This window comes from Haliotis rufescens, unplaced genomic scaffold (genome assembly GCF_023055435.1).
Source record: "Haliotis rufescens isolate VD_foot unplaced genomic scaffold, xgHalRufe1.0.p SCAF_18, whole genome shotgun sequence".
Lineage (NCBI taxonomy): Eukaryota > Metazoa > Mollusca > Gastropoda > Lepetellida > Haliotidae > Haliotis > Haliotis rufescens.
In genome coordinates this window covers 16809369-16835043 of record NW_025963868.1, presented here as the reverse complement: position 1 = coordinate 16835043, position 25675 = coordinate 16809369, and the positions used below count along the sequence as shown (strand labels likewise).

The 25675-nt window shown below is 38.7% G+C and overlaps 1 protein-coding gene across 2 annotated transcripts in view; it reads left to right on the top strand.

Moving 5' to 3' along the window:
- Positions 1-658: 658 nt before the first annotated feature.
- Positions 659-25675, top strand: part of LOC124118897 (protein c-ets-1-B) — a 47964-nt gene continuing 22947 nt past the window's right edge. The window contains exons 1-3 of one of the 2 annotated variants that reach the window (XM_046481205.2): positions 659-988; positions 1367-1480; positions 5923-6058. In XM_046481205.2, the coding sequence (XP_046337161.1) occupies positions 1370-1480; positions 5923-6058 (247 nt within the window). In that variant the 5' untranslated portion in view covers positions 659-988; positions 1367-1369. Of the gene's footprint in view, positions 989-1366; positions 1481-5922; positions 6059-24586; positions 25208-25675 lie in introns of those variants that run through there. The other variant, XM_046481206.2, reaches the window with a different exon arrangement.

Sequence of the window (25675 nt, the reverse complement as noted above, 5' to 3'; positions counted from 1 at the left end):
TCCTTTAGAGACACATAGCTTTGTATATCTAGTACATAAGTAATACCTATTTTCTAGTTACATGTAGTTGCATGTTATCGGTCTTATTTGTACGGTATATCGACCTTTGAACACACACACACAAACACAAACCACACCCCATATAAATTTATATATATGGAAAAAAATATCGAAAGAACATATATTTATCAAATGAAGCTGAAATATTCCATTGCTTCCAGCAATTGTTTAGATAATAAATTAGCTTATAAAAAAAACTATACGAAAGTGTGTTAAAAGTCGGCAAGGATTTCACGGGCGAACAATTAATTTTTTTAGATCTATAATAATTAAAATATCTTAAGATTACTAAAGACGATTGTGTAAATTTGTTTTGTGCAAATTGATCATCTCTACATATCATCCGTCTCAAAACATCAACCACTTCATGTTTACAATTGCAAAATAAACAATTCCCCCTAAAACTTGCATATCGGCCCTTCTGTGACACCTCGCGGGGTTTCCGATATCTTTTTGTCAAGCGTCGGGCACTTGTTTTCTCAGGTCAGTACCGCCTACTGACCTCAGGGTAAACAGCAGCAACCAATGAAAATATGTTGACCTCGGGGTCACCTCTCCCCCAGTAAACACTGTTAACCAATGGGCGCCATGTTGTTAATCCACAAACAACAGGTTTCATGTGATGCAAATCTCAAACCCTTTCCGATATTACGGAAGAAAAGATCGCGGAAGGAGCTATTAGACTGCGTGTTGTTATTGCAACACATCTATCTGGCGTTCATCTGGGAATACTATCAATGATTATTTACTGTGATAGATCAGAAATCTTCCTGGAGTAATATTTTGTCCATGTGGGTGATAATTGCAGTGTTCTCACGCGATCCAGAAGGTCTAGGATAGCTTGACCTATTTCGACCGAGTCACAAGAAAGCGGTAGAGGCTGCTTGTTGCAAAGCCACAAGCCAGCCAGGGAATTGTCCTACCTTCGGTGAGTACAGTAAACGCCATTCTGAACTGTGTAGACATACACACTACTAAATTAACAGAATTTAAATATGTAGACGTGTATACATGCACATGTAACCCATTCTCTTCATGAAAGCCTTTGAATTTACTCGTGTCATCTGTATTCACTTGACACTATTTTTAGTACATGACCGATATATAGACGCTTGTCATCTGTATACATTAGTGATGTATATTAATTAACATCTGAGATAAAATCCATGAGAACAGGTCGTTGTGAATTAGAAATCGCCGTATCATATTTCAACATGGCGTAGTAGGCAAGAAGATGAATGGAAAATCTACCCGATTGCTTACATGTACCAGATTCAGCATGACATGGAATTATCATTGGTTCTAGATCATGGAATTGGAACTTTATCAGCCTGACTACGCAATGGAAAATGTGGAGTTTTTCCCCAGTGAATCAAAGAAACGTAAATTCACAGGGCAACCCATCGCCCGATCTGCGAAGGTAGGTATCAACTTCTAGCCTCGTTCTGAGAAACTTGTTTCATTCATAAACTCAAGCTGGGGTCCCGATGAATGAACCTGCGCGCTTGAATAGGTTCGCTTTGTTGCTATATTGAATGGTTTGCACAAAATAACCGCGGTGCTGAATTAACGAGAACGCTTCTATAAGTCGTTAGACATCTCTTGACAGCAAGTCGAGAGGAGACAATGTATCAATGGGCCACAGAACATGGGAACAGTTTTCAGCTTATGGCTGATTTCAGAAAAGCGCTCACAGTTTGATATGTAGGACAAAAGGCCCCTTTCCCATTGATTTTTTTCTTGACCTTATCAGTCAGTTTTTGGTGAATACAGTTTATGCTCATATTGGGGCACTGGGTAAATTAGGTTTCGTATCTGCCTCTGCTTGTGGCAAGGCACTGTCACTCTGTGGGGGATATAGCCAAGTGGAATTGGAAATTATTTCTTCCACTTTGTTTTATCCATGATTTTATAGAAGTTACGGGATTTTTGTGTCACACAACATTGATTTACACATACGGTTTATCTAGATTTCATCATTTAAAAGACAACATATTATGTATAAGTGTTCAGGTTTCCTTAGAGAGTGAAAATGGACAAAAATGAGCTAGATAATAGATGAACACACAATGCCATTTAGAAAGTGGTCAAATGTAACAAATGTTTCTCAGTTCTACAGATCGGGTTGAGTCGTAGTGGCAGTGTGGGTTTGAATCCCAGATGGGACTCAGCCCCCCAAAGTACAGAATTTGTACTTCACTAAGAAAGTGTTATCCCAAAAGGGCTGGGACGAGTCCAAATATCTTACCCACCCACCCCTCTATTACCTGACCCTACCCAGGTACCCGCTGTATGTCTCAAGAGATAGGTACAAAATGTCTTGATTGGGAAACGTTTGAACGTACTCCTGTCAAAGTGTATTTAGATACACATATAAACCGATCTGGTCATGTAAACACTGAAGTTGACTGAAGTTTTATTTTTATGCAAACATAAAGTCAGAAGGAATGTGAACTTATATTCAGAAAGAAATGTGAACATTTGTCACTTATCGAGTTCTAATTAATGTTTGCCATAAACAATATAATCATGCGACTAACAACGGGTCCGGGTAGTCGTTTTGGTAGATGGGTCCTACTCAGGAAGCCATCCGAGTACCCGAGTTATGCGTCCCAGCCCTATATCCCATATATAACATTTGTTACATTTGACTGCTTTCTAAATGGCATTGTGTGTTCATAGCTTTCGGCCATGGGAGCTGTGCCAATTTACTACCAGTTGTCAGACTTTCATTTTTTGTGGAAGCCTCGCTGTTGAGTAGGTTAGATCACTGACTTTGTGTGCAGGCAATTAGGTGCCATAATCTGGCAGTGTGGGTTCGAATCCTGGATGGGACTCAACCTCAAGAAGTACAAGAATCTGTACTTTACTAAGAAACTGTTATCCAAAATATAACTTTTGTTAGATAATACATGCTGTGCATACACACACACACACACACACACACACACACACACACACACACACACACACACACATATTCTCCTACCAGGGTTTTAGGAATAATGTTTGTTACTCTAGTTTTGTCAGAAGTTCAATAAAGCTGAAAAAATAAGTTACTTTAGTTTGTGTGTGAACCTCCGTTATTTATTGGTACTCTAAGGAGTGTACCTAATATCCCTGGCATGTAGTGAGAGTTAAACATGGAAGACCCACAAGTAAAAAGGACTTGGATCTCTTTACTGTTTTGAAAACCCACTCTATCTTCTGATTAGTTGAGTGATATGGAATTATGTGAAAACTTCATCACATAATATAAATGTCCTTGACATCTAACAATCAACATGGTGGTTAGTGTTGGAGTTTAGGCATTCCTTTCTTGAAAGCTGCTAGGTTTTTCAATAATATATATTATAACAGTTCTGTCATCAGCTTTGTAAGAGACTTTTATTGCTCCATGAAAATACAGTATCTCACTATATCTTTCTTAATCCTCAGTTTTCTCTGGTTTGACTTTCTGCTTAAACATGTTTTGTTTTACTTGTCTCTTGTGATATCACATTCAATATTATTATTCCCTTAGAAAGATGCGTAGGTGGTTTTCAAAAAGTGAACTTTGTTTTGGGGAAGTACTGAATGTTCTTGATCTCAAGACTCCATCTTGTGCCCTCACACAGTCCTGTAATGGAGACTCCCATGTAATTCTCCTACATAGAAAACACTTAATATGTAAGTTCCATTTGAAATTTATCACCTAAAAAAACATTTCTACTTTTACCAGACAATGCAAACATATATCTGGAAGCATGTTAAAAGCCTGATCGAAAACCATTATCTAGTGGAGGGTCAGGACCAGCTGACTGCCGACCGGAGATAGTTGTGCAGCGCTTCCTAAAACACATTGATTAAACCCGCAAAAGCACGGAGAACAAAGTTAGCATCCTAGCGGCATGGATGTAAATATTGTCTAGGTGGAACTCTGCGTGCCAAACAATGGTTGAGGTTTACACATATTCAGCATGTTCAGATCGGTCTTCAAGACAGACCTTTATTTGACATAAATGGCCTTGTGAGCTTAGAAAATAAACAGCTAAAATGAGAGAAAAACAAAGAGAATGTAGACACCTGCTAGGGGACATGTTTTTTACCTCCTTTTGGATTTCTGCTGTTTCCTTGATGAAGCTGATTGTGTGGAGGTGATTGTTATTTTGTGATAACATGAACATGATCAACTGCTGAATGTGACTTGAGATTAGTTTGAATTGTTTTATATTTATATGAAATATTTAGATCATACACATAATTGCAATGTAATATTGCCATGGTACTATCATACAGATATCTTCTATTAATGTTCACTTTTTGAGATGATATAGAAATCAGAATGATTCATTTATTATTCTCTCATGAATTTTGAAAATACTTGATTCTCTTTGGTCAATCTGAAAATTTATTTGAAATAAGAAAAACTCTTTTGATGGAAACAGGTGATTTGGCTACCAATATTTATAGACAGAACTTCTTTGGTAATATAGAGGTTGGAAAGAAAACACACCATAACTCAACTGAAGCGTGTATTTTGGGGAGGACAGGGAGCATGAAATTTGGTGCTTTTCTATCTGACTTCTGTATCTGTGGTAATATCCTTTGTTTGCTTACAAATTAGCTATGCACACTTTGAATGTCTGAAATAGATGCTGGTAAAGTATAATGATGTACAACAACAATGTTTGTAGATTTAACCACACTAATTTTAACTTGGATACCTCATGCTGTGCTTTAGGTGGTGTGTTTTGATTTTGACCCCTTCTATGGCCTGTCATGATGAAATATTCATACTGTTTTGTGGTGAAGAAAATTCTGTTATTTTGTTTGCATAGTCTTCTTAACCTTTAACACAACCTTTAATGAAAATGTTGCAAGTATTTCCGATATAGTCAGGTGAGCCACAAGTCGTTGTGGCTCTCTTCCCCCCCTTCATGCTACAGATAGATGAGTTCTCTGTATCACTAATTGAACATGGTAATAGTGTTGAAAGGGGACTAAATCTGAAATGGGATCAGAGGAAAAGATGTATGTGTTTATTATGTTTATACTTTTCCTGAAATCATTGTAATGGTTTTCTTAACCTGGGCATCACTGATGGCAAAGGCAATACCTTGCTTGAGTGGTCAGTGTTGGCTGCAACTGGCCTGCACCAGACTTGGGGATGAAATGAATAAGGAATTGTTTCTGTGTAGAGTATTGTTTGGTAACTAATTCCGAATTGAGAGAGATATGAGTTTTTCTGCCTCATTTGACAACATTTGTTGGTGGTTGAAGTGCAGTAGGTAAGAATCACGCAACTTGCTCGTTAGAGGACCACTAATAGCTGCCAGTAATGATTGGCTGGCCTGCCGCAGTCTCTCACAAACACACCATTACCACCACCAACATTTATCATGTTTCTTGCTGTATTGACATATTTTATTGCCAAGTTCAGGATAACACATTCGTTTGAAGACTGCTGATGGAAAATGATTGCACAATTTCATGAAATTTAATAAAAGTTATAAATGCAAGTGAAATTAGCCAATTTTGGTAAATTTGTTCATGGTAATTATTGAATGAGTTTCCAGAACTTCCCGATAAATCCCCTCTCTATTAGCTCTACAAGCACCGTGCATGTAGGTAGGATCTCCAGGTGCTGCCCACGGGATGACGCCATGAGTTACATCCAGCAGGTCATACTAGTGCTTATTACCAGTACACTATGTAGGACAGTGCAATTCCATCCATAATTTCACTAATCTCCATAAATTTGAACCCTCCTTCCTGCTAGCTAAGTAAGATGGTCTCGAGAAAAGCTGCTTAAACATGGAATATGTTTTATATTGAGGCTTACAAGTCATTATGTCTAACTGTGTTTTTTGCTTTGTAAAGGTAACCTATGACCCCAAGCTGACAAAGGAAATTGGTCGCCTACAAACAATGTTTTCCTCCGATTCTCATGAAGATCGCCGGGTACCAACACTGCAGAAGGTTCCGTCCATGTCTGATCTCTCCGATGAAAGTCTAGGTGAGTTTGTACAGTCAGTATGGAAACAATATTCCAGCACAAATAATACACAAGAAAGTTTTCATTCATATGAATTGCCAAATTATTGTGTCTTAACATGGCTACAGAGATTATGGTAAAACTAATTTTTTGCAAGCCAAGATGCAGAAGTTTGGTGTGTGTAAGATTTTCTCAGTGAAGGAGTACTGGGAGGCCATGCACCAGCTGTGAAATACCCTGCCTATGTAAGACTCCTGGACACAAGGTGATTGCTGTCTATATGTATGTATGTAGGTAGGAACGCGATTGGGAACACCATGACATGTCCTCTAGAAGTCATCACTTCACTGAGTAGAGTCATCATATTAAGACAGGAATGTTTGGGGCATGTATTGATCATTTCAGTGTATTTACAGCTCTCGATATATAGTCCTCAATGTGGGTTAATTATAGACCTGAAAAAAGTGATTTCTCCTTGAGATTTGGCATATCCAGTTTTGTAGAGGATCATCCCCAAATCTGTGTCTGAATACACAAGGAGATCAAGAGTTTGGGCAAGTTTACCCTGAAGTTCTTGGCCTATTTTTAGCACACATAAACCAACAGGTACACTGTTTACCTTGATTGCAAATGTTTAGGAACTACTAGATATTTAGTGATATTATGGGTAGTTTCTGCCTAGTCTAACTGTTGCTCCTGGCTCCATGCCTATTGTGTGGCTGACCCAGATAGTTGTGTTGGGTGGAGACAAGGAAGACTGGTGTTGGAACAGGGCGGCCGGCACTGCTTTATAGGGCTTCTTTTGTTGCGCAAACCTATTTGTTGACAAACAAACATTTTCAAACTAGGACACCTTTGTTGACAAAGCAAAAATACCAGCCACATGTCACTTGTTTCCAAAGCAACTTCAGATGTGTTTAATCGATACGCAAACCTTGAAACTTGAATAAAATGGTCACAAATTTGAAGTGCTATAATCCTATAATTTTTTATTTAGATACCATTTTAATTCTGTTCTAGTAGCAAAAAAATAAAATTTTGTTTTGGTAACATTAAGCAATGTTAGGAATATATAATTTTACATATTGAAAAGAGATAATTAAATGTACGTAGTACAGAACTGCCCAACCTTCAAACAGGTCAATAGATAGGCATTACCTTGTAGCTATAACTTGTATAGTATAACCCAGCTGAAATAAATGTCTTTAAATATATTTGTTGTGTAATTTCAGTGTTAGAAATTGGCACTAGTCCTGTAGTCCTTGCCAAACTGCCCAATAGTTAAGGTATCATAAGGACTTGTAGAAATTTGCCCTTTTTAAGGGTCTTACTATATGTTATCATTATAAGGACTAGTGGACTAAGACTGAATTTAAGAGAGACCATAGCCCTAGATAAGCTTTTGGTTATTTGGGTATTTTAGCCAGGGGTTTGATTTTGACTGGATATTCACAATTTTTAGAGGGTAGGAAATAACCACCTACCCATCTATTTCTTGACATTTGGGTATTTTAACTTGAAAACCTGTTTTGTAACTCCCTGTAATTCATTTAAAACTAAATGAATAGTAGTATGTATACCTGTCTGGGTCTGCTTGCAGCTCCCTCTGTGGGAAGCCCCAAAAGCTAGTATTGAAAGAAAGGTGTAAATTTTTAAATCACCAATCAGCAACTGCTTTTCAAATGGACTCTATCGTTTTCAAGTTTGGTGCCGCACAAGCTTATCCGAAAGGGAATTTTGCGATTGGCTCATAGTCATTTTATATATATTTTAATATATATGCTTTAATTTTGTTTCAATAGTGAATTTATAATTTTCATTGCATATATTGTACACTAGGATTTGATTTTCTTTGTATTTCAGTTTTTTAATGCATATTTTACGCAAGTACACAGCTTATCTCCAGCTCAGGAGACTAAATACATGTGTTGAGATGGGCACAAAAATCAGGTGGAAAGTGAAATAAAAGTGAAGCAAGGGTAACTTTCAAAGCAGTTGTCACAGATCAAAAACAAACTGAACTGCATGTAAATGATGTTTTCAAAATGTATTTTGGAACCTAGAAGAGCTGTCTGGTCTTCCAAAAGATGTTTTCCATGAGGAAGTTTATGATCTTGATATCTGGCTTTTGAAGTATTTGAACACTTGGTAAATGTGTCTGTTTTAGTCCCTTGAAAGGATACGATCATTTGATGAGTAGGTCAAAACAAAGAGCTGGTAGTTTACGATATGCCTTATCTTGGATTCAACTAGAATTACTTTGAAATGTTGACTCAGAAACAATTAAAATTGTGTAAGTCTGACTCTGAAACCAGGGATTACCATTTCTTGATGCTCTGATATGGTCACTCATGGGCATGTGAAATGTGGGAACAAATGAAATGTAGATCACAACTGGCACTGTCTCCAATAAAGCTTTTAAAAATGTTGAACTTCTGAAAATTTCTATGAATGCTTAAATTGTAGGGCCTTGTTTCCTCTTGACCCACACACAGATTTTCATGTGCTGACTTTCACATGGTGTTTGCTATGGATTCATTGTTCTACTGAAGGCCCATTGGTGTGTCCTGGTATTTCTAGGCTGCAGTGCTTCCAGCCCATACTACGTGCCACTCACAGGTGTACAAGTTGCTCTTCACATCCAATGATGTTATGGATTTTCACATTTGATGTGTTACATTGTTGGTGGTCTGTTGTTAGTGTCAATGCCAGTGTATAGGCAGTTGATATTTGACAAGCTGACTGTCAACACTCATCCAGCAGTAGACACCTCCAGTAGCCTCACCCCACCCTAGCCCAAAAGAGAATAAGTACACGACACCACCAGAAGCCTCACCCCACTCTACCCTCCCCAGCATCCAGCACATGACACAAACAGTATCCTCACCCCACTCTAGCCTCCCAGTTATTCAGCACACAACACAAGCACACGACTCCACCAGTATCCTCACCCCACTCTAGCCTCCCAGTCATCCAGCACACGACACCAGCACATGACTCCACCAGTATCCTCACCCCACTCTAGCCTCCCAGTTATTCAGCACACAACACAAGCACACGACTCCACCAGTATCCTCACCCCACTCTAGCCTCCCAGTCATCCAGCACACGACACCAGCACACGACTCCACCAGTATCCTCACCCCACTCTAGTCTCCAAGGTATCCAGCACACACCACCAGCACACGACTCCACCAGTATCCTCACCCTACTCTAGCCTCCGAGTTATTCAGCACACAACACAAGCACACGACTCCACCAGTATCCTCACCCCACTCTAGTCTCCAAGGTATCCAGCACACGACACCAGCACACGACTCCACCAGTATCCTCACCCCACTCTAGCCTCCCAGTTATTCAGCACACAACTCCACCAGTATCCTCACCCCACTCTAGCCTCCCAGGTATCCAGCACACACCACCAGCACACGACTCCACCAGTATCTTCACCCTACTCTAGCCTCCGAGTTATTCAGCACACAACACAAGCACACGACTCCACCAGTATCCTCACCCCACTCTAGTCTCCAAGGTATCCAGCACACGACACCAGCGCACGACTCCACCAGTATCCTCACCCCACTCTAGCCTCCCAGTTATTCAGCACACAACACAAGCACACGACTCCACCAGTATCCTCACCCCACTCTAGCCTCCTAGTCATCCAGCACACACCACCAGTAACCTCACCAGTGTCACCAGAAGAATCCAGCTGTGTGACAAAAGACAGCCCATGGTGTCAGTAGTAATTACTCACTGATCCTATTCAATTGCTCTCACTATCCTCTTTGTTTGCAAACCATTGGATCTATAAGTTATTTTAAAAGCCCATTGCCACTAAGAATGTATGTGCATGTTCAGTGGCACAGTCTTCCAATTTTTTCTCTTTTGGCAAAGGTGTATCTTCATGTACTGCAAGTGACTGCTACTAATGCCTTCAGCCTTGGAAATGTCAATAAGTCCTTCCTGATGGTGCATGAATCCACCATGTACATTGCAACTCTGTATCAAGTCTACTAACTTATCCTTTTAAATAGGAAAATGGAAAATAGCAAATATCAGTTGGTCAAGAGCATTTAGCAGACAAGTAATGGAGGAAGGCTTACTTAAATGACATATGTATGGCCCATGACATAAATAACCTCTTTTGAAAAGGTGAAGATAGACGGTGGCTAGGGGGGTATCATCATTGATATACAGCATAGGATCAGGGCGTGACAACAGTGTGCAATCTATGCTCAACACAAGTTAAACCTGTCCAGTCACCCTGGCCATATCAACTATGCCTGATAATGTCAAACCCTACTGATAGCAGCGTCATATGAACAGTGACAAGTCTACCTATCTTGTCAGCCCTCACTGAATTCATCAGTGAGGAGTACCCAGTCCGTTTCACAGGTACCGTGGTTGACATAATAAATTTAAATACTTTATTCATTTTAATTAACAACCCTAGAAGGTACTGTTTATCATTCATGTTTGCCCACAAAAAAACTTTTATGAAAAGATATGCTTTGTACTCTACATTATATTCTGATCTTCATCGCATTATCTGCGTGTCGCGATTATAGCATGCAGGGGTAAAAGCTTGAAAACAATTCAGCAGGCTAAATCTGCTGTTATCAACCTATCAGTTATCAGTCTTCTAAGCAGCCTACTGACCCCAAATAATTACAATGCTGCCAATAGTCAAACCTAGTGACCTTGAGCCATCATAATTATCCTGATTATCATCTGTTGGCAGTACAGTGCCTTAGATGTGTTTAAAATGATTTCACTTGTCATTCTATCTACTCTCATTTAAGTGTCACAAAGTTTTGTTTTTCCTCTTTTTATTGAATGAAATATGCTGTGAGGTCTGCCTTGCAGGAAGGTGTCCAGCGTCGTGTGCATCATGTGATTGAGTGAGCAGGCTACACCTCAGCTACCAGGCCAGTGCTGGGGGACACATGTAATAGCATTCATTACATACATTCACAGACCAGCTACACACTCACAACTGAGAGTTGGTAGTTTGTGATTGTGTCCTGTTACTGAACATTAGTTGCTGGTGTACATCAGGAATACACTATATACTTTCCATTAGCTAATTACTTTTGTAGTGTTTAAAGCAGTGTGAGATATGTCTTCATGAAAGTGTTGGGTTAAGTGTGTGACTAAGTTAGTTGAGTTTGCATAAAGGAAGCTAAATAGAGATATGGCCTACACCATAAACAAATATTACACTAGCCCACAATCCTTCATGGAGTGTGTCCAAGATTCCACAGCCAGAATTACATGGCCAACTCACAGTTTTGCCTGTGTGGCCAGCATTGTGGTTGTGTGCCAGGTTTACAGTGGTGTGGTCGGGACGGCATATCTTTCTTTGTGAGAGCCTTAACGGCATTGGGACATGTAGGTAAATTACAGAGACCCGCCTACAAAACAGAGTTTGTATGACAAACATGCCAGTTCTCCTTGTCACAGGTTTGCCAAGTCCTGACCCTCCAAACAGTGTGCTTCCTCCCCCTCCCCAATCCTGATATGTGTGGAAGGTAGTCATAGGTAGTCATAGGCCTGACTTTCGTATTGCAATTTATTGCAACAATGATTCATGTTTTGCAATAGCACCACAATATATTTCATGCGTTCTTTCATCTGTAATTTGTTATAAACCTGAATTAAAAAGATAATATACATTTTTGACAACTTCATATTTTGTTGGATGTTGGTCACAACGCATGTGTATAGAAACATTATATGCAGGCAATTGCACTCAAATAGTTGCACTTTTTTCGATCACATGTAACAGTTGTATAATTCGAATTAGACTTGTCTCTTGTGTAAACAAAAATGTCCAACAAGATGCAGATATGCAAGATTTTACAAAATGCAATATACTGGTATTTTCCAAACATGTAGTGATATATATTAATTAGTATAACATAATGTGGTATATGGGTAATACTGCACACCTCGAGTAGAAGATTAAGTTCTCATTTACCAATACCATTGAAATTAAATCCAATTTCTGATTCTTCTGTTGAATGTACTTATGATATGGCCGAATGGCCGTTAAATATATAGTTGGTTTATAGATTTTCTGACCCAAAATTGTCAAATGTGGATCTATTACTTTACCACTGTCAGTAATGACAACACTGTCAGTAATGACAACACAGTTCTGTGTAGGTCAACGTAGGAAATGATGCATTGATTTGTCATTAAAACAAACACCTTTTCTTGTTTTCATTAATCCTCCTAATTGTTTTTAGGTCTGATCCTAGCTCAACTTAACTCTCAGCTCCTTTCACACCAAATGCAGCACAGCTCCTTCCACCCCCACCCCCACCCCCACCCCCACCACACCCCCACCACACACACTACAGTGAAATGAGAGAAAATTAGGAGGCAGAATCGAAAGCATTTGCTGAAAATTATAATTTTTTTAGTCTGATTTGATGGCAAAGAGAGATGCATGCAGCACACGTTTTTTTCAGTGGTTTATGTTCTCCTAATTTGAAGGTAGATACACCACCAGGGTCAGCCTGACTACATTCAACCTCCTGGTGTACTTCAGCTTGTGCAAGCACTCATGACTGTGGTAACCTGACTCCCCCTAGCCTGCTTGCAACCTGTTGCTGGGGCATAGGCCAGCAGTTGCCATGCCTACAACCTATGAATTGGGTCAGCCCACTCCTAAAAGTTGGTTCATTCATAAATCTACTGTTATCCTGTTGTAGGGAACTGAGCTTGGCAAACCACCCTCTTCCCTTCCCCCTCACACACACCTTTTGAATGTTAGGCACAGACTGAGCCCAGGTACTCTTGCAGCTCTATTGTGCCTAGTGTCATATTATTAATTGAAAGAAACATCCTTCTAAAGCAGTTTTATCATGTATATTGAGATGTATATATTTATGAAAAGATTTAGGCTATAATAATAGAACCACTAAGCACATGTTTCCCCATCATGCTTTTAGATTCAATGTGTCAACTGCTGAGATGAAAAGTAACAATGCTAACACCAACAAAACATATTTGCTTATTATGTATGTTGACACACATAATTAGCGAAAGTCTTTGAATGTGCGTATCAACAACATATGTATAGTTACTAAGTTCTCTAGTAGCATCATTGCCTAAACTTTGTGACATTTATGCTAACATTCACAAGAAAAGAAAAGAAACACATTTATATCTATAATCATATATATATTTATAATGTGATCTGTTGTCACAATTAACAATAACACTTGTTCCCTTGGAAAATGTCTTTCAGTCGTCAAGAGATATTTATTTTCTAACATGAAATTATTACTTTGATTTGTGTATGTGATTTGTGCATATCTCCCCTCCATGGTACCACGCCTCCTGAGGGGAAGCCCTGGCACCAGGACACTGTAGGCCATCTCAACAATACTTCACAACATTTCATTAGCATCATCACCCATGGTGGTCATGCGGACAAGGACATTAGGGCTGATTTTATGCAAACATCTAGTTGACAGAGCTGTTACTTTGATGGCACAGCCAAACAATTCTTGCAATGTCTTCCGAGAAGATCATGTTGGCTAGGTCATCTTAAATTTGATGAATTACGGTGATGTGGAAGTCTTCTTCAAATTGTCAGTGAATAATAGATCTGGACTGATGCATCTAGAAACAAACCAAGAAGTAACTTCTGAAATAATATTTACAAAGAAACATGAAATCTAAATGGAATGATTAAGTACAAACATTCACTTGGCTGATCAAAGTTTAGCAAACATTCACATCAGTCACAGTGATAAAATTTATTATCAATCACCCTTGATTTGTTAATTATTAAGCATTTACTATACACATGGCCGATATCAAAGAGGCCTTTGAAGTATTTGTCAATGAAGAGCCTCAAGGTTGATGGGCTCTTCTCAAGATAGAACATGACACTACTTGTTCATGTTGTGTCAGTTGATGTCCTGCTACATGACAGTACTTCACAGTACCTGTGACTTCCATGTCCAACTTAGGACAATACCTGACACTTCTACTACATCTGACGGTAGGCCTATTACATCTGACAGTATGTGTTCTAGTACATCTGACAGTAGGCATTCTATTACATCTGACAGTAGGCATTCTATTACATCTGACAGTAGGCATTCTATAACATCTGACAGTAGGAGTTCTATAACATCTGACAGTAGGCATTCTATTAAATCTGACGGTAGGCGTTCTATTACATCTGACAGTAGGCATTCTATTACATCTGACAGTAGGCGTTCTATTACATCTGACAGTAGGAGTTCTATAACATCTGACAGTAGGCATTCTATTAAATCTGATGGTAGGCGTTCTATTACATCCGACAGTAGGCGTTCTATTACATCTGACAGCAGGCGTTCTATTACATCTGACAGTAGGCATTCTATAACATCTGACAGTAGGAGTTCTATAACATCAGACAGTAGGCATTCTATTAAATCTGATGGTAGGCGTTCTATTACATCTGACAGTAGGCGTTCTATTACATCTGACAGTAGGCGTTCTATTACATCTGACAGCAGGCGTTCTATTACATGTGATGGTACACATGATGGTAGGCATTCCATTTCATGACAATACTTGACATTACACCTGATGACAGATGACATTAGGAATACTTTGTTTATGTCTTCTATCTGTCGACCTAAATGTCACAGGTTAAATAGCTGTATATTAATGTTCATGAAATGTTCATTTTAGAGATTTAAACGTTGATAGCAAGGTAATATTTCATGATTGTGATTTCATCTATTCAGCTGTAAAATATTTTGTTTTTGAGTTGTTAAAACTTTCATATGCTGGAAGAGATTAGTGCAGAGATAGAACATCTTGAAATGAAACAAGCATACTTTACTTGTATACATGAATCACTTTTAGCACCATGTCGCGGCGTGCTTGTCCGGCAGCAGCCGGCAGCATCTTTAAGCATCTCCTGAGAACCCACTGGACCAAGGAAGCTGAAACATGGCATGCTGGTTCCCACCCTTAATATTAACTAAAATGTTCAAGAGATCCAAATCAGATTTTCAATATGGCTACCATTACACTGCCATTATTGTAGTTCTGTTTTGCACAATATTTTAAATTTGGACCTTTATTATGTTTATTTGACTTTTGCACTTAGTCCTAAATCCTCATAACATGCATTTGTCAAACTGTAAACATCATTTCCTCAGAAATGGCAGCTATGTTGCTCAAAATGTACTGTAAGGCTCTAACATTTTCTCCAAAAAAAAATTTCCCCAAGCAGATCTGGGTACAGAATAGGTCTTCAGCAACCCATGCTTGTCATAAGAGACGACTAGGCTTGTATAATGCTATTGGATGGTCAGACTTACTGACTTGGTTCACGCATGTCATCATATCCAAATTTTTATAGATCAATGTTCATGATGTCAATCACTGTATTGTCTGGTCCAGACTCGATTATTTACAGAACACCATCATATAAAGCTGGAATATTGCTGAGTGTGGTGTTATACAACAAACAAACAAACAAAATGCATTGTTGGCTCTGTAAACATATCTTAAGTTGACACAAAACTGAACTTTGTATGTATGTTTCTCCTTATGACATATTCTGTTCAAATCAGTGGGATTTTACTGGGCTTTTTGTGTGAAAAAGGCATAGAAAGTATTTTAGGTTCAGAGTTGAATCTTGATGTACAGTAAATGTAACTGCTTTGCATCAGCATGATCAGCGTTCTAAAATAGTAGACTAATTCTTGGAGACATGGAAACTTTTAAACGATTTTAGTTACTTCTTTCATATTTGTTCATCCCAGATTCTGGACAATTTTAAAGTATAGCATTTGTTTTGTCTTAAGTAAAAATGTATTTCAAATTCATATCTTAGTAGTTATAATTGCATATACATTATCAGAGATCTGGTATGCTTATCCAGCTTCCTGTTCTGCCACCATCTTCCAAATTGTGCTCTGCCCAATCTTGTGCACGTTAGCCTTGGAATTGGAGGAAAACAATTGGAGGAAACTTATGCCCGTAGAAGGCAATCTGAAGCTTGGTAACCTTTGTAAGCACTCAGCAGAACAAGTGGGAGGTTTGAAGTCAAGGTTAATTAGCTGCTGCTTGTTAAATACTGAAGCGAAACTCAAGAGCAACTTCCTTCATCATGGCGAATGTGACACTCCCACTCTGCGAGCGACAATTAATTAGAGTTTTTGATGAGCCCTCCAGATTACACTAGTGGTACGAGTAGTAGGGCTCAAAGTACTATGCAGTTTCTCACCACTTTTCTTACCAATTTTCTGTATTTAGAACTATTTTTACGCAGCATATCACTATAAGCATGCAAGAAGGCATTGCAATTTTGTATTTGAGAATCATTTTCACACAACCTTGAAAACCTTGTGGGTCATATGTGTATAGGACCTGTGAAGATCTGGGGTAGCCAGCTAGAATATTGCTGAGTTTGGCAGGACATCTGCCATCACATGTAGTGTCATGTGGCAGGACATCTGCCATCACATGTAGTGTCATGTGGCAGGACATCTACCATCACATGTAGTGTCATGTGGCAGGACATCTACCATCCCATGTAGTGTCATGTAGCAGGACATCTGCCATCACATGTAGTGTCATGTAGCAGGACATCTGCCATCACATGTAGTGTCATGTGGCAGGACATCTACCATCACATGTAGTGTCATGTAGCAGGACATCTGCCATCACATGTAGTGTCATGTGGCAGGACATCTACCATCCCATGTAGTGTCATGTGGCAGGACATCTACCATCACATGTAGTGTCATGTAGCAGGACATCTACCATCACATGTAGTGTCATGTAGCAGGACATCTGCCATCACATGTAGTGTCATGTAGCAGGACATCTACCATCACATGTAGTGTCATGTAGCAGGACATCTACCATCACATGTAGTGTCATGTAGCAGGACATCTACCATCACATGTAGTGTCATGTGGCAGAACATCTACCATCACATGTAGTGTCATGTAGCAGGACATCTACCATCCCATGTAGTGTCATGTAGCAGGACATCTACCATCACATGTAGTGTTATGTAGCAGGACATCTACCATCAATATGTGAGACAAATTACTGTCTGTACAAGTTTATTAAGTGTAATTATCAGTAGGTCCAGGCTCAAGGCATTGTTGTAAATCTATGCTTTACAAACACACTTGGTGTGAAGGGCTAGGTTGTGCAGTCACTTACTGATCAAGCTAAAGCTCTTAGAGAGATTTTTTTTTAATAATTCATCTAAAATTCATGCTGATATATGCATGCTTCACTTTACTTTCTGTTCACACATTATATATACATTATATATTGGCTCTCTCATTGAGTTATATAAGGGAAGGGGAGGCTATCACTCTATTAACCTGTTGCATTGTTATTCCTGGATGCAGACTGTATTGTTTGAAGTGACAGCATGTATGTTGTAGGGTAGATCCTGTTACTTGTCTTATGGTGTTAACTTGTTCTATTAACAGCAACTGTTAATGTTGTCATCCCATAGTTAACCCTTTTTTTTCCAAAGGACACAATAAAAGGTCTATAGATTAACACACTACATTCACCTAACTTTCATCCTTGACTAAGCATTTGTGGAGAGTTGAGGATTATTTACCTTGAAGGTACACAAGACCGGGTGAACTTACCAAGCTTTGGGTCACCTGTGTCCCAGATGTTGGTTGTGATTAATGGGATGTGAAGGGGGGAGGGGAGAGCGATCACGCCATTCAGATATCCGCTATAAATAGATGGTAGGGCGGCAGCAGGTGATAGCAAGATAACTGCTATAGTCTGTTTCAGATGTCAGACACACATATATATATACACATACACACACACATACTTACTCACACTAACACAGAGCCTACCTTTACACTCTGTTACCATAACTTGAACTCACAGGTCCCTCCTGCTGGCTTGTTAAAACCTGCAAAACGTGGCCGCTGTTTAGGCTCACATCCATGTATGGCATCAATTTTGGTAGATTTTTGTGTTAATGCATGGACTACTATTATGTAAACCTACTTGACCAGTGGCTAAAGTTGGAGATAGCATTTCTATAACACTTCACTCCATGCACCCACTCAAGGGGATGCTAACACATACACATTTACACAAACTCACCTCACCAGTACTTATTCAGCTCAACATTGTAAAGTCAAATAAATAGTCATACTTCTACCAGTTCGTAGTCATACATATGCTGGTACATACCAGTGTTTCCATTTACAAGGAAATTATCCAAAACAATTCTAAGGACCAATTATAAATAATTTCATATGCATGAAATCTTGTATAATCAAAATCTCTCCTTTACAACAGAAAGGTGAGAAACTAGAGGAATGCACCTGAGCTGAATTCATCACAGAAGAAAAAAGTAAATGCTGGGCTGGGTCTCAGAGACTCAGAGACTCAGGTCGGTTGGGTACTGAGTACTGGGTTGGGTACCCAGAGCCGTGGTTAGTCAGGACTATGCACCCATTCCTTCTGACTTTTTATATGTTTGAATAAAGATAAAACTTAAGTCAACTTCAGTGTATGCATGACCAGATTGTTTAATACGTATATCTAAATATGTTTTGCCTCATCGGCTATGGTCAAACAATTCCCAATCAAACATTTTGTACCTATATCTTGAGACCCAACAGTGGGTACCCGGCTAGGGTCTGGTATAGGGGGGTGGGTTCCCAGGTAGTAAATTTGGACTCGTCCGATCCCTAATGCAATGTTTACATGACAACATAGCCTAGCACAAATAGAAGAATATTAAATCACTGCTGCTTTAGTCTTCCCTGGCTATTTCCACATGTCTGAATACACTGACTGGCCTGACCAAATGGACTGCACCACAACTGAAGATTATCAGATAAATGGCATCCAACGACAGATGAAAGAGAAGCAATACACTTCAGTTGAAAATATCCTTTCATAATTTGCAACAGATGTAAACAATTAAAAATAAGACAGGTACAAAGTTTTTGTGGATGAGAGCTTGAGAAAGTTCCCTTCCTTTGAACAGGGTAGTCCGATCACTGACAGGAGGTTGACTGCTGTTTCGGATGTCACTTTTCAAACCAATAAGTCCTCTTTCCTGCATCATTTTCATGGGATTTAAACTAATATGTTTGTGGCTGTGTCCAACTGTCTAGATGTATCTGTACTTGATGTTTCACTTATGAAGTTGGTTCATGACTGATCTGATCAGTTTTCGCCAGACAGTCTCTGTTAAACAATGTCCATGACTTTGCCACTTTCTGATTGTCGTGTATGTATATTCAGTGCCGTGGTTTGACTACTTCTATCATACCCCAAGATACAGTATCTCTCCAGCTGCTCATATAATTTCAATAAATCAGTGATACTTATCTTTCTAATGTGTATGCAGAGGGCACAAGCCTATTGGAGTAGCCATATGATGGTGAATAAAGAAATGGCACCTCACTGGTGGTAACTCCTATATCTGTCTGAAGATTCACTAGTTTTTCCATGACAGTCATCAGCATGTAATTATCCTAGAAAGTTGCCAACAGTTGGTGTGGTCACCATAGTGATATGTGGGTGTTTTTGACAATTAAAGTTAATGTTTTTGCACATTTTTAAAGGGTTGCTACGACACAGCTAATATGCAATCTAAAATGTTCAGTAAACTAATGCTTTGTAAAGAATTTCAGCATTAAGTATGTGGATATATTTCTTCACTTGAATAACTTTTTTCAGATGTCTACAATTTAGTGAGTAAATACATCTTTGTCAGAAGTTTTTTAATACCATCCATAAAACTGTTATTTTGCATCATAAATGACAAGAATGGAAGTGACACCATCCCTCTTCCCTGACAGTGGCGCATCTCTACTAGCTGCCACATTTGCTCATTAAAAGTGAAACATGTCCTCCACTTTTATTGCACATAGTTATGTGTGGTAATCACCTTGATGCTGAATACTTTCACAGCTAACAGCCACCTGAACCTGTTTGCTTGAAACACAGAATAGACATTTTTCATAACTTATGCTATGTTTCTAGGTTTGTCAGCACCATACCCGTGCTCGTGGGTTTCACCGTAGTGGTAAACGTCTGAGACCTGCATCACTTCGGGCTTTCCTCCCACATTAAGCTGACATGCCGCGATATGACTGGAATACTGTTAAAAGCGGTGTTAAACCCAACTCACTCACTCACTCAATTTTAACTTGATTTTTCAAAATGAAATGACCTTGTCAGTTTTCACTTTATAAGAAATATCACTGTATAATGATGCTTTTATTTTTAATACATTTCTTGAGATTTTATTTGATAATACGCTTTGTAAAGAGTAGTTATCTGTCACCTGAATCAAAGGCCTTTTGAAAATCTACAACGCAAGTGTATCATTTTTTCTTTTTACTTTTTGTAGAATCTATTAATGTTTTAAGAACGAATACATTATCTATTGTTTGGTAGCCCTTCCTAAATCCAGACTAACAGTGGTCTTGTAATTGATTTTTTTCTCTGTGTTCCATTATTCTTTTATTAATAACCATATAAAAAAGTTTACCCAAGCAGCTGCGTAGTGCAATACCCCTGTAGTTGTTTGGGTCAGTCTTATCACCTTTCTTATGTAATACAGTGATAACTGAGGTTGCCCATCTCTGTGGGAAGTGACCAGTATTTAATATCATTAAACAGTTTAACCAACTGGTCTATCAATCAACTAGATATCAATTTTAAAAGTTCATTACTTATGTTATCTTTGCCTGGGCTTTTGTTTGTTTTAAATTGTTTTATACAAGTGAGAATTTCATAATCTGACATTGGTTTATTAAGACTGTCACATATATGCGTATCTCCATGTTTTGATGAATTTTGTAGAGGATTCGGAGACAATATTTTTGTTTTGGCATTGAAAATATTCTTGAAGTGGTTTGTGAGCTCCTCATGATCAGGATAAACAGATTCCTTCTTGGATGAAGTTCTAAGTTTATTTAATACTATCCAGAATTTTTCTGGTTCCTTTTTCTTAAGGGTTTCCAGTTGTTCTATTTGATTTATACACTAGTTGTTTTCTTCTGAGTAATTTCTTGTATTGTTTTTTGGCTAAAAGAGCCCTATTTGTAATTGACATATAGCTTTCTTTATTGAGCTTGTGATATTTTCCCTCCATATTATGTTTTGCCTCTTTACATTCAACATCATACCATTGATTTTTTGGTACATTTAATTTATTTTTGCGAGATGTTGACAATTTGTTGACAGTTTGTAATATATCAGAGAAGGCATCAATGAGTGCTTCACATTCAGAACTATCTTTTGGACTGGAGGTTAACATAATATTGTTTAAGACAGTTTGAATATTTAAGTCGAAGTAGCATGTTTAACACACGAGTGACTGTTGGAGTGCAAGCCTCGCCTACCCCTGTCTTTAATGAAGGTTAGATTTGTGGCCTTATTAATGTTTTGGTTCATTTTGTTGAGTTGATCTGTGGTTACAGATAGTTTAAGGGATAGCTGGCAGTGATCTGATAATCATGTTAATGGTTTTATGTTGAAATATGAAATATTTTGGTAGATCAACAACACTGTGACCATTATATGTGTGACATGTAAAATTGCCAAGGCTGTTGTCACCAATAGTTCGCCTGATCAATATTATTAGTCAACAGCATGTGGCTATATCAAGGAACGATTTCCCATAATAATTGGTTTTAACATCAAGACTGCATCTTGGGGTTTATACAAATGTATGTCTAAAGTTTTATCACTTGGTAGGCCTTGCAGGTGATCTATGTTTGTATTATCAATACATTCATCCTCGCATGCTGTACGGGCTTTAAAGTCCCCCCCAAAAAATTATCTCACCTAAATTAGAAAATTAGATTATTTCTTTAAGGAGGATGTCAAATGGATCAATATCGCATTCTGTCAAAAATGAGGACCTTTCCGGCGGTATGTAAATGGTACCTATATAAATATCTCTCTCAGTGCAACATAATTGTCTGTCTATTTTCACCTAGAGAGCAAAGGAGCCAGATGACATAACTTTTCCATTGTGTTTAAAGTGGTTTTACAGAGGTGGGCTATTCCACCTTGACTACTGTGTCCTCTACTATGTTTTCCAGATACACTCACGGTATGAAATCCATGTAAGCAAACATCACTTTGGTTTTCCCTTGTCTCAGTCATACCATGGAAGTCGTAGTTTTTCAGTTTGTCAAACAAATTAGGACCCGTGAAGATCTGGTGTAGAATAGGTCTTCAGCAACCCATGCTTGCCGTTAAAGGCAACTATGCTTGTCTTAAGAGGTGACTATCGGGATCGGGTGGTCAGGCATGCTGACTTGGTTGATGCATGTCAAAGATCCCAAATGCGTGGATTGATGCTCATGATGTTAATCACTGGATTGTCTGGTCCAGACTCGATTCTTCATACAGACCGCCATCATATAGCTGGAATATTGCTTGAGTGTGGTGTTAAACAACAAACCAAGCAAAACATACAAATCAGTGTCTTTTGTAGGATTGAGTCCTTGTATGTTCCAAAATGAAAAGTTAATATCTATCTAGATATACACTATGGATATATAGCATGTGATGGTCTATTTGTCCTATCTCTTAATCCAGTATTTGTGATGTGGGCACTGTCACTGGTAATAGGGATGTAATGTTAGCGTAACGCTATGAGTGGACAGCTGCAGTCTGCAGACACATTTTTCTTTTCTGGTCTTCCAAACTTCACATGCAGGATCAACAGTTTCAAATATGAAGCAGTTCAAGAACACCACCATATTTGGAAAATTCAGTGTTATTCTCATTTGCATACCTGTAGTTAGTTGCTGTTTGTTTATTATGTTTTGGTGGGAAGGTTTTACATGTATCAAAGACATGTTAATGTGCAGTGTATTCTCCAGGAGCGGTATGGACCAGCACAAGTGAAAGCTGTGTGCCATTCTGACTTAGCTAATCTCATTACACGATGGCCTGAATAAAAGTGGCACTGCTTTAAACCAACAATAAAGATGTCAAGACTTAAAGAGGTTAATTCATTGAATTAGATCAATCAGCTCGCTACTCTTGCAGTAATTTCAAAGGATAATGAAATGATGATATCCCAGGACCATTTGAGTGACGATATTTCAGACATAATGAAATGATAGTTTGTAGAACATTTGCAATTATATGGTTTCAGCCCCGCAACCAGTATGTGAATAATTGCGTTGACTTTTGTCTAACGATCAGCCATGACACCTTGCCCCTAATGAGCCCACTGCGAACATGTCGCTCTCAAAATTTAGTCGTAATTTGAGATCTTCTGGGGTGCTGTATCCCAGAGTCAACGCAAGCCTCCTAAAATTAATGGAGATTCATGCTTCAAATTTTATATCATTTGCAGTCAGTGTTCGGAACTGTTTGTGGAGTGTTTTCAGTAAATTTGTTTCACGTGATAATAATTTTGATGGACTGAATATGAAACAAGACACAGAAATGTGGAGCTGTTGACTGGAATATTTGATGTGACTGAGACTGTAGGATTTGTCACATTTCTAGTGTTGACTTATCATTAATAAATGATTGAATATGCAGGAGCCCTTCAACTCACATTTACGTTATCATATTTCACACTCTTAGCTTGGTTACAAAAGCTAGATTTGTTCGGGATCAATTGTTTTGAGAGTGCACTCATATGGTTTAACTAAATATCTAATAATATGAGGTTTGTCTTTTCTTTTGCAACAATCTAATTTTTTTTAAATTGATATTGTACTGGGACATAGGTTTACTGATTGAAATGTCACTTTGTAACTTTATTCTCTTGTAACATTAAATATTCCTGTATCTGGAAGTATTGCTGACATAGCCATATTCCAGTTAACTCCTTGTGTTGTCAGACAGAAAGGAAGCGTAGCAGCGTTGTAATGCTTCTAGAGGGAGTGGAGGGGGGAGCTGGTTGACATGAAGCTTTCTAGCATTCATTCACAAATTGCCGGGGAAACTGTGGGTTTGATGAGGGGTGTCGTGTTACCACACATCTCTGCATCCTGCTGGAGGAAGGACAATCTCCCTCCATCTCTTCCTCCACCTTCAGCCCTTCCATTGCACTGTGCTGGTGAAGTCTCACAGGATTTGCCGCTCTGGCCTCGGGCTACTCTCTGTGCACAGCTTTCCTGCCTAGCCAAGCAGAAACTCTCTCACTTCTGTAGTCTGCAACCTCAAGTCTCATTATAAGGTGCACAAAAGTTTATCACATTTATATTTTTCAATTTATAAGTTTTGTTTCTCACCAATATGTGTTGAAGTTTAGCCCCTGTCCTACACAGGCATGGGGAGCATCTGCCAGATGTGTGTTGTGATGACAGGCACTATAGTGAGGGATATGGCAGCATACTGTAGTTTCCATATGGTTGCTATTCTGTCAGGATTAACAGCTGGGATGCCTTCTACACTTCATTCATAAATCCCTGCCCAGTAGCAGGTGGGTGGAGCTATGCAAGAATTATGTTAATGAGCTGGTTGGTCATTGGATGTCAGTAAAGTGTGATTTTTAGAGCTGCCTGTTGATTGAGGCTTCATTCATAACACTAGTAAGTGTATTGTGAGAGAGTATGGTAAGGTTTTTGTGCGATAAGCCCAGAGAACTGTCGCCTGGCCAGTGTAGTGGAAGTATTGCCAGGCTACTGTGTGTGATCAGCCTCACAAATCCACCACACAACATTGCAGACCAATGATAACTCAGGGGAATTTGATGAACTGTATATCAAATGTGATTAGATTTGGAAGCACACTTACATGCTGTCATGACATTTGGAGTTGCATTACTAGAAGACCCATCACTGACTAGCTAGCTACTGTCACTAGTGTTGGCAACAACCCTTCCTACTGTCCACCTTATCAGGACATATTTCATAAGAACTAAAGTTCCAATTTCCAAGCCAGTCAAGGATCTGCCAGTGAAAATAGTTAGAAATTTCTGTATTTGTTCCTGTGATTTGGTGAGGACCTGCCGTGTGCGCCATTCCTGATGGAGTTGTAGTGTATTGTGTAGCTGCTGAAGGACTAGTATGATCACCCCCGGTACAAGCCCTGCCACAGCGGCAGCCAGTATGATTCTCCCACGGAGCAACTACTACTCCCATCTCTGGGCCCCTCACCACCGCCACCATCATCTACATTTACATTCAGGCTTGAGACATGGTAAGTTACCTTCATAGCCTTGAAGCAATAAGTCCAGGGTGTGTAGGAACTAATATTTAGGATGATTTAATTGTAATCAAGGTTCTGTACATCTTTGTGAGTTGTAGTTAGTTTTCTTTACCTTAGACATCATGTTTAATCTAAAAAAATTGAATTGAAAAAAACTCATGAATTTATTGTTGGGAATATTGCCAAACATTTTCAAATAAGACAATTAGTTTTGTTAAAAAAAGACTGATAAAGTTTTGTATGCCATTATTGTTACAGAATATCCCGGCAAACATTGTAGATACAGATATAGAATAATTTTAGCAAAAGGGAAGTGGAGCCTTATTGTTCAGGAAGAGCATGCATCTTAAAAATGAATTTATGACATTTATCAATTAATTGTTTCTGAAACAGCAGTTTAAATTCAGCATGAGCTTGAAATGTAAGGTTTGCTGCTGATTTATGCTGACAACTTGAGGC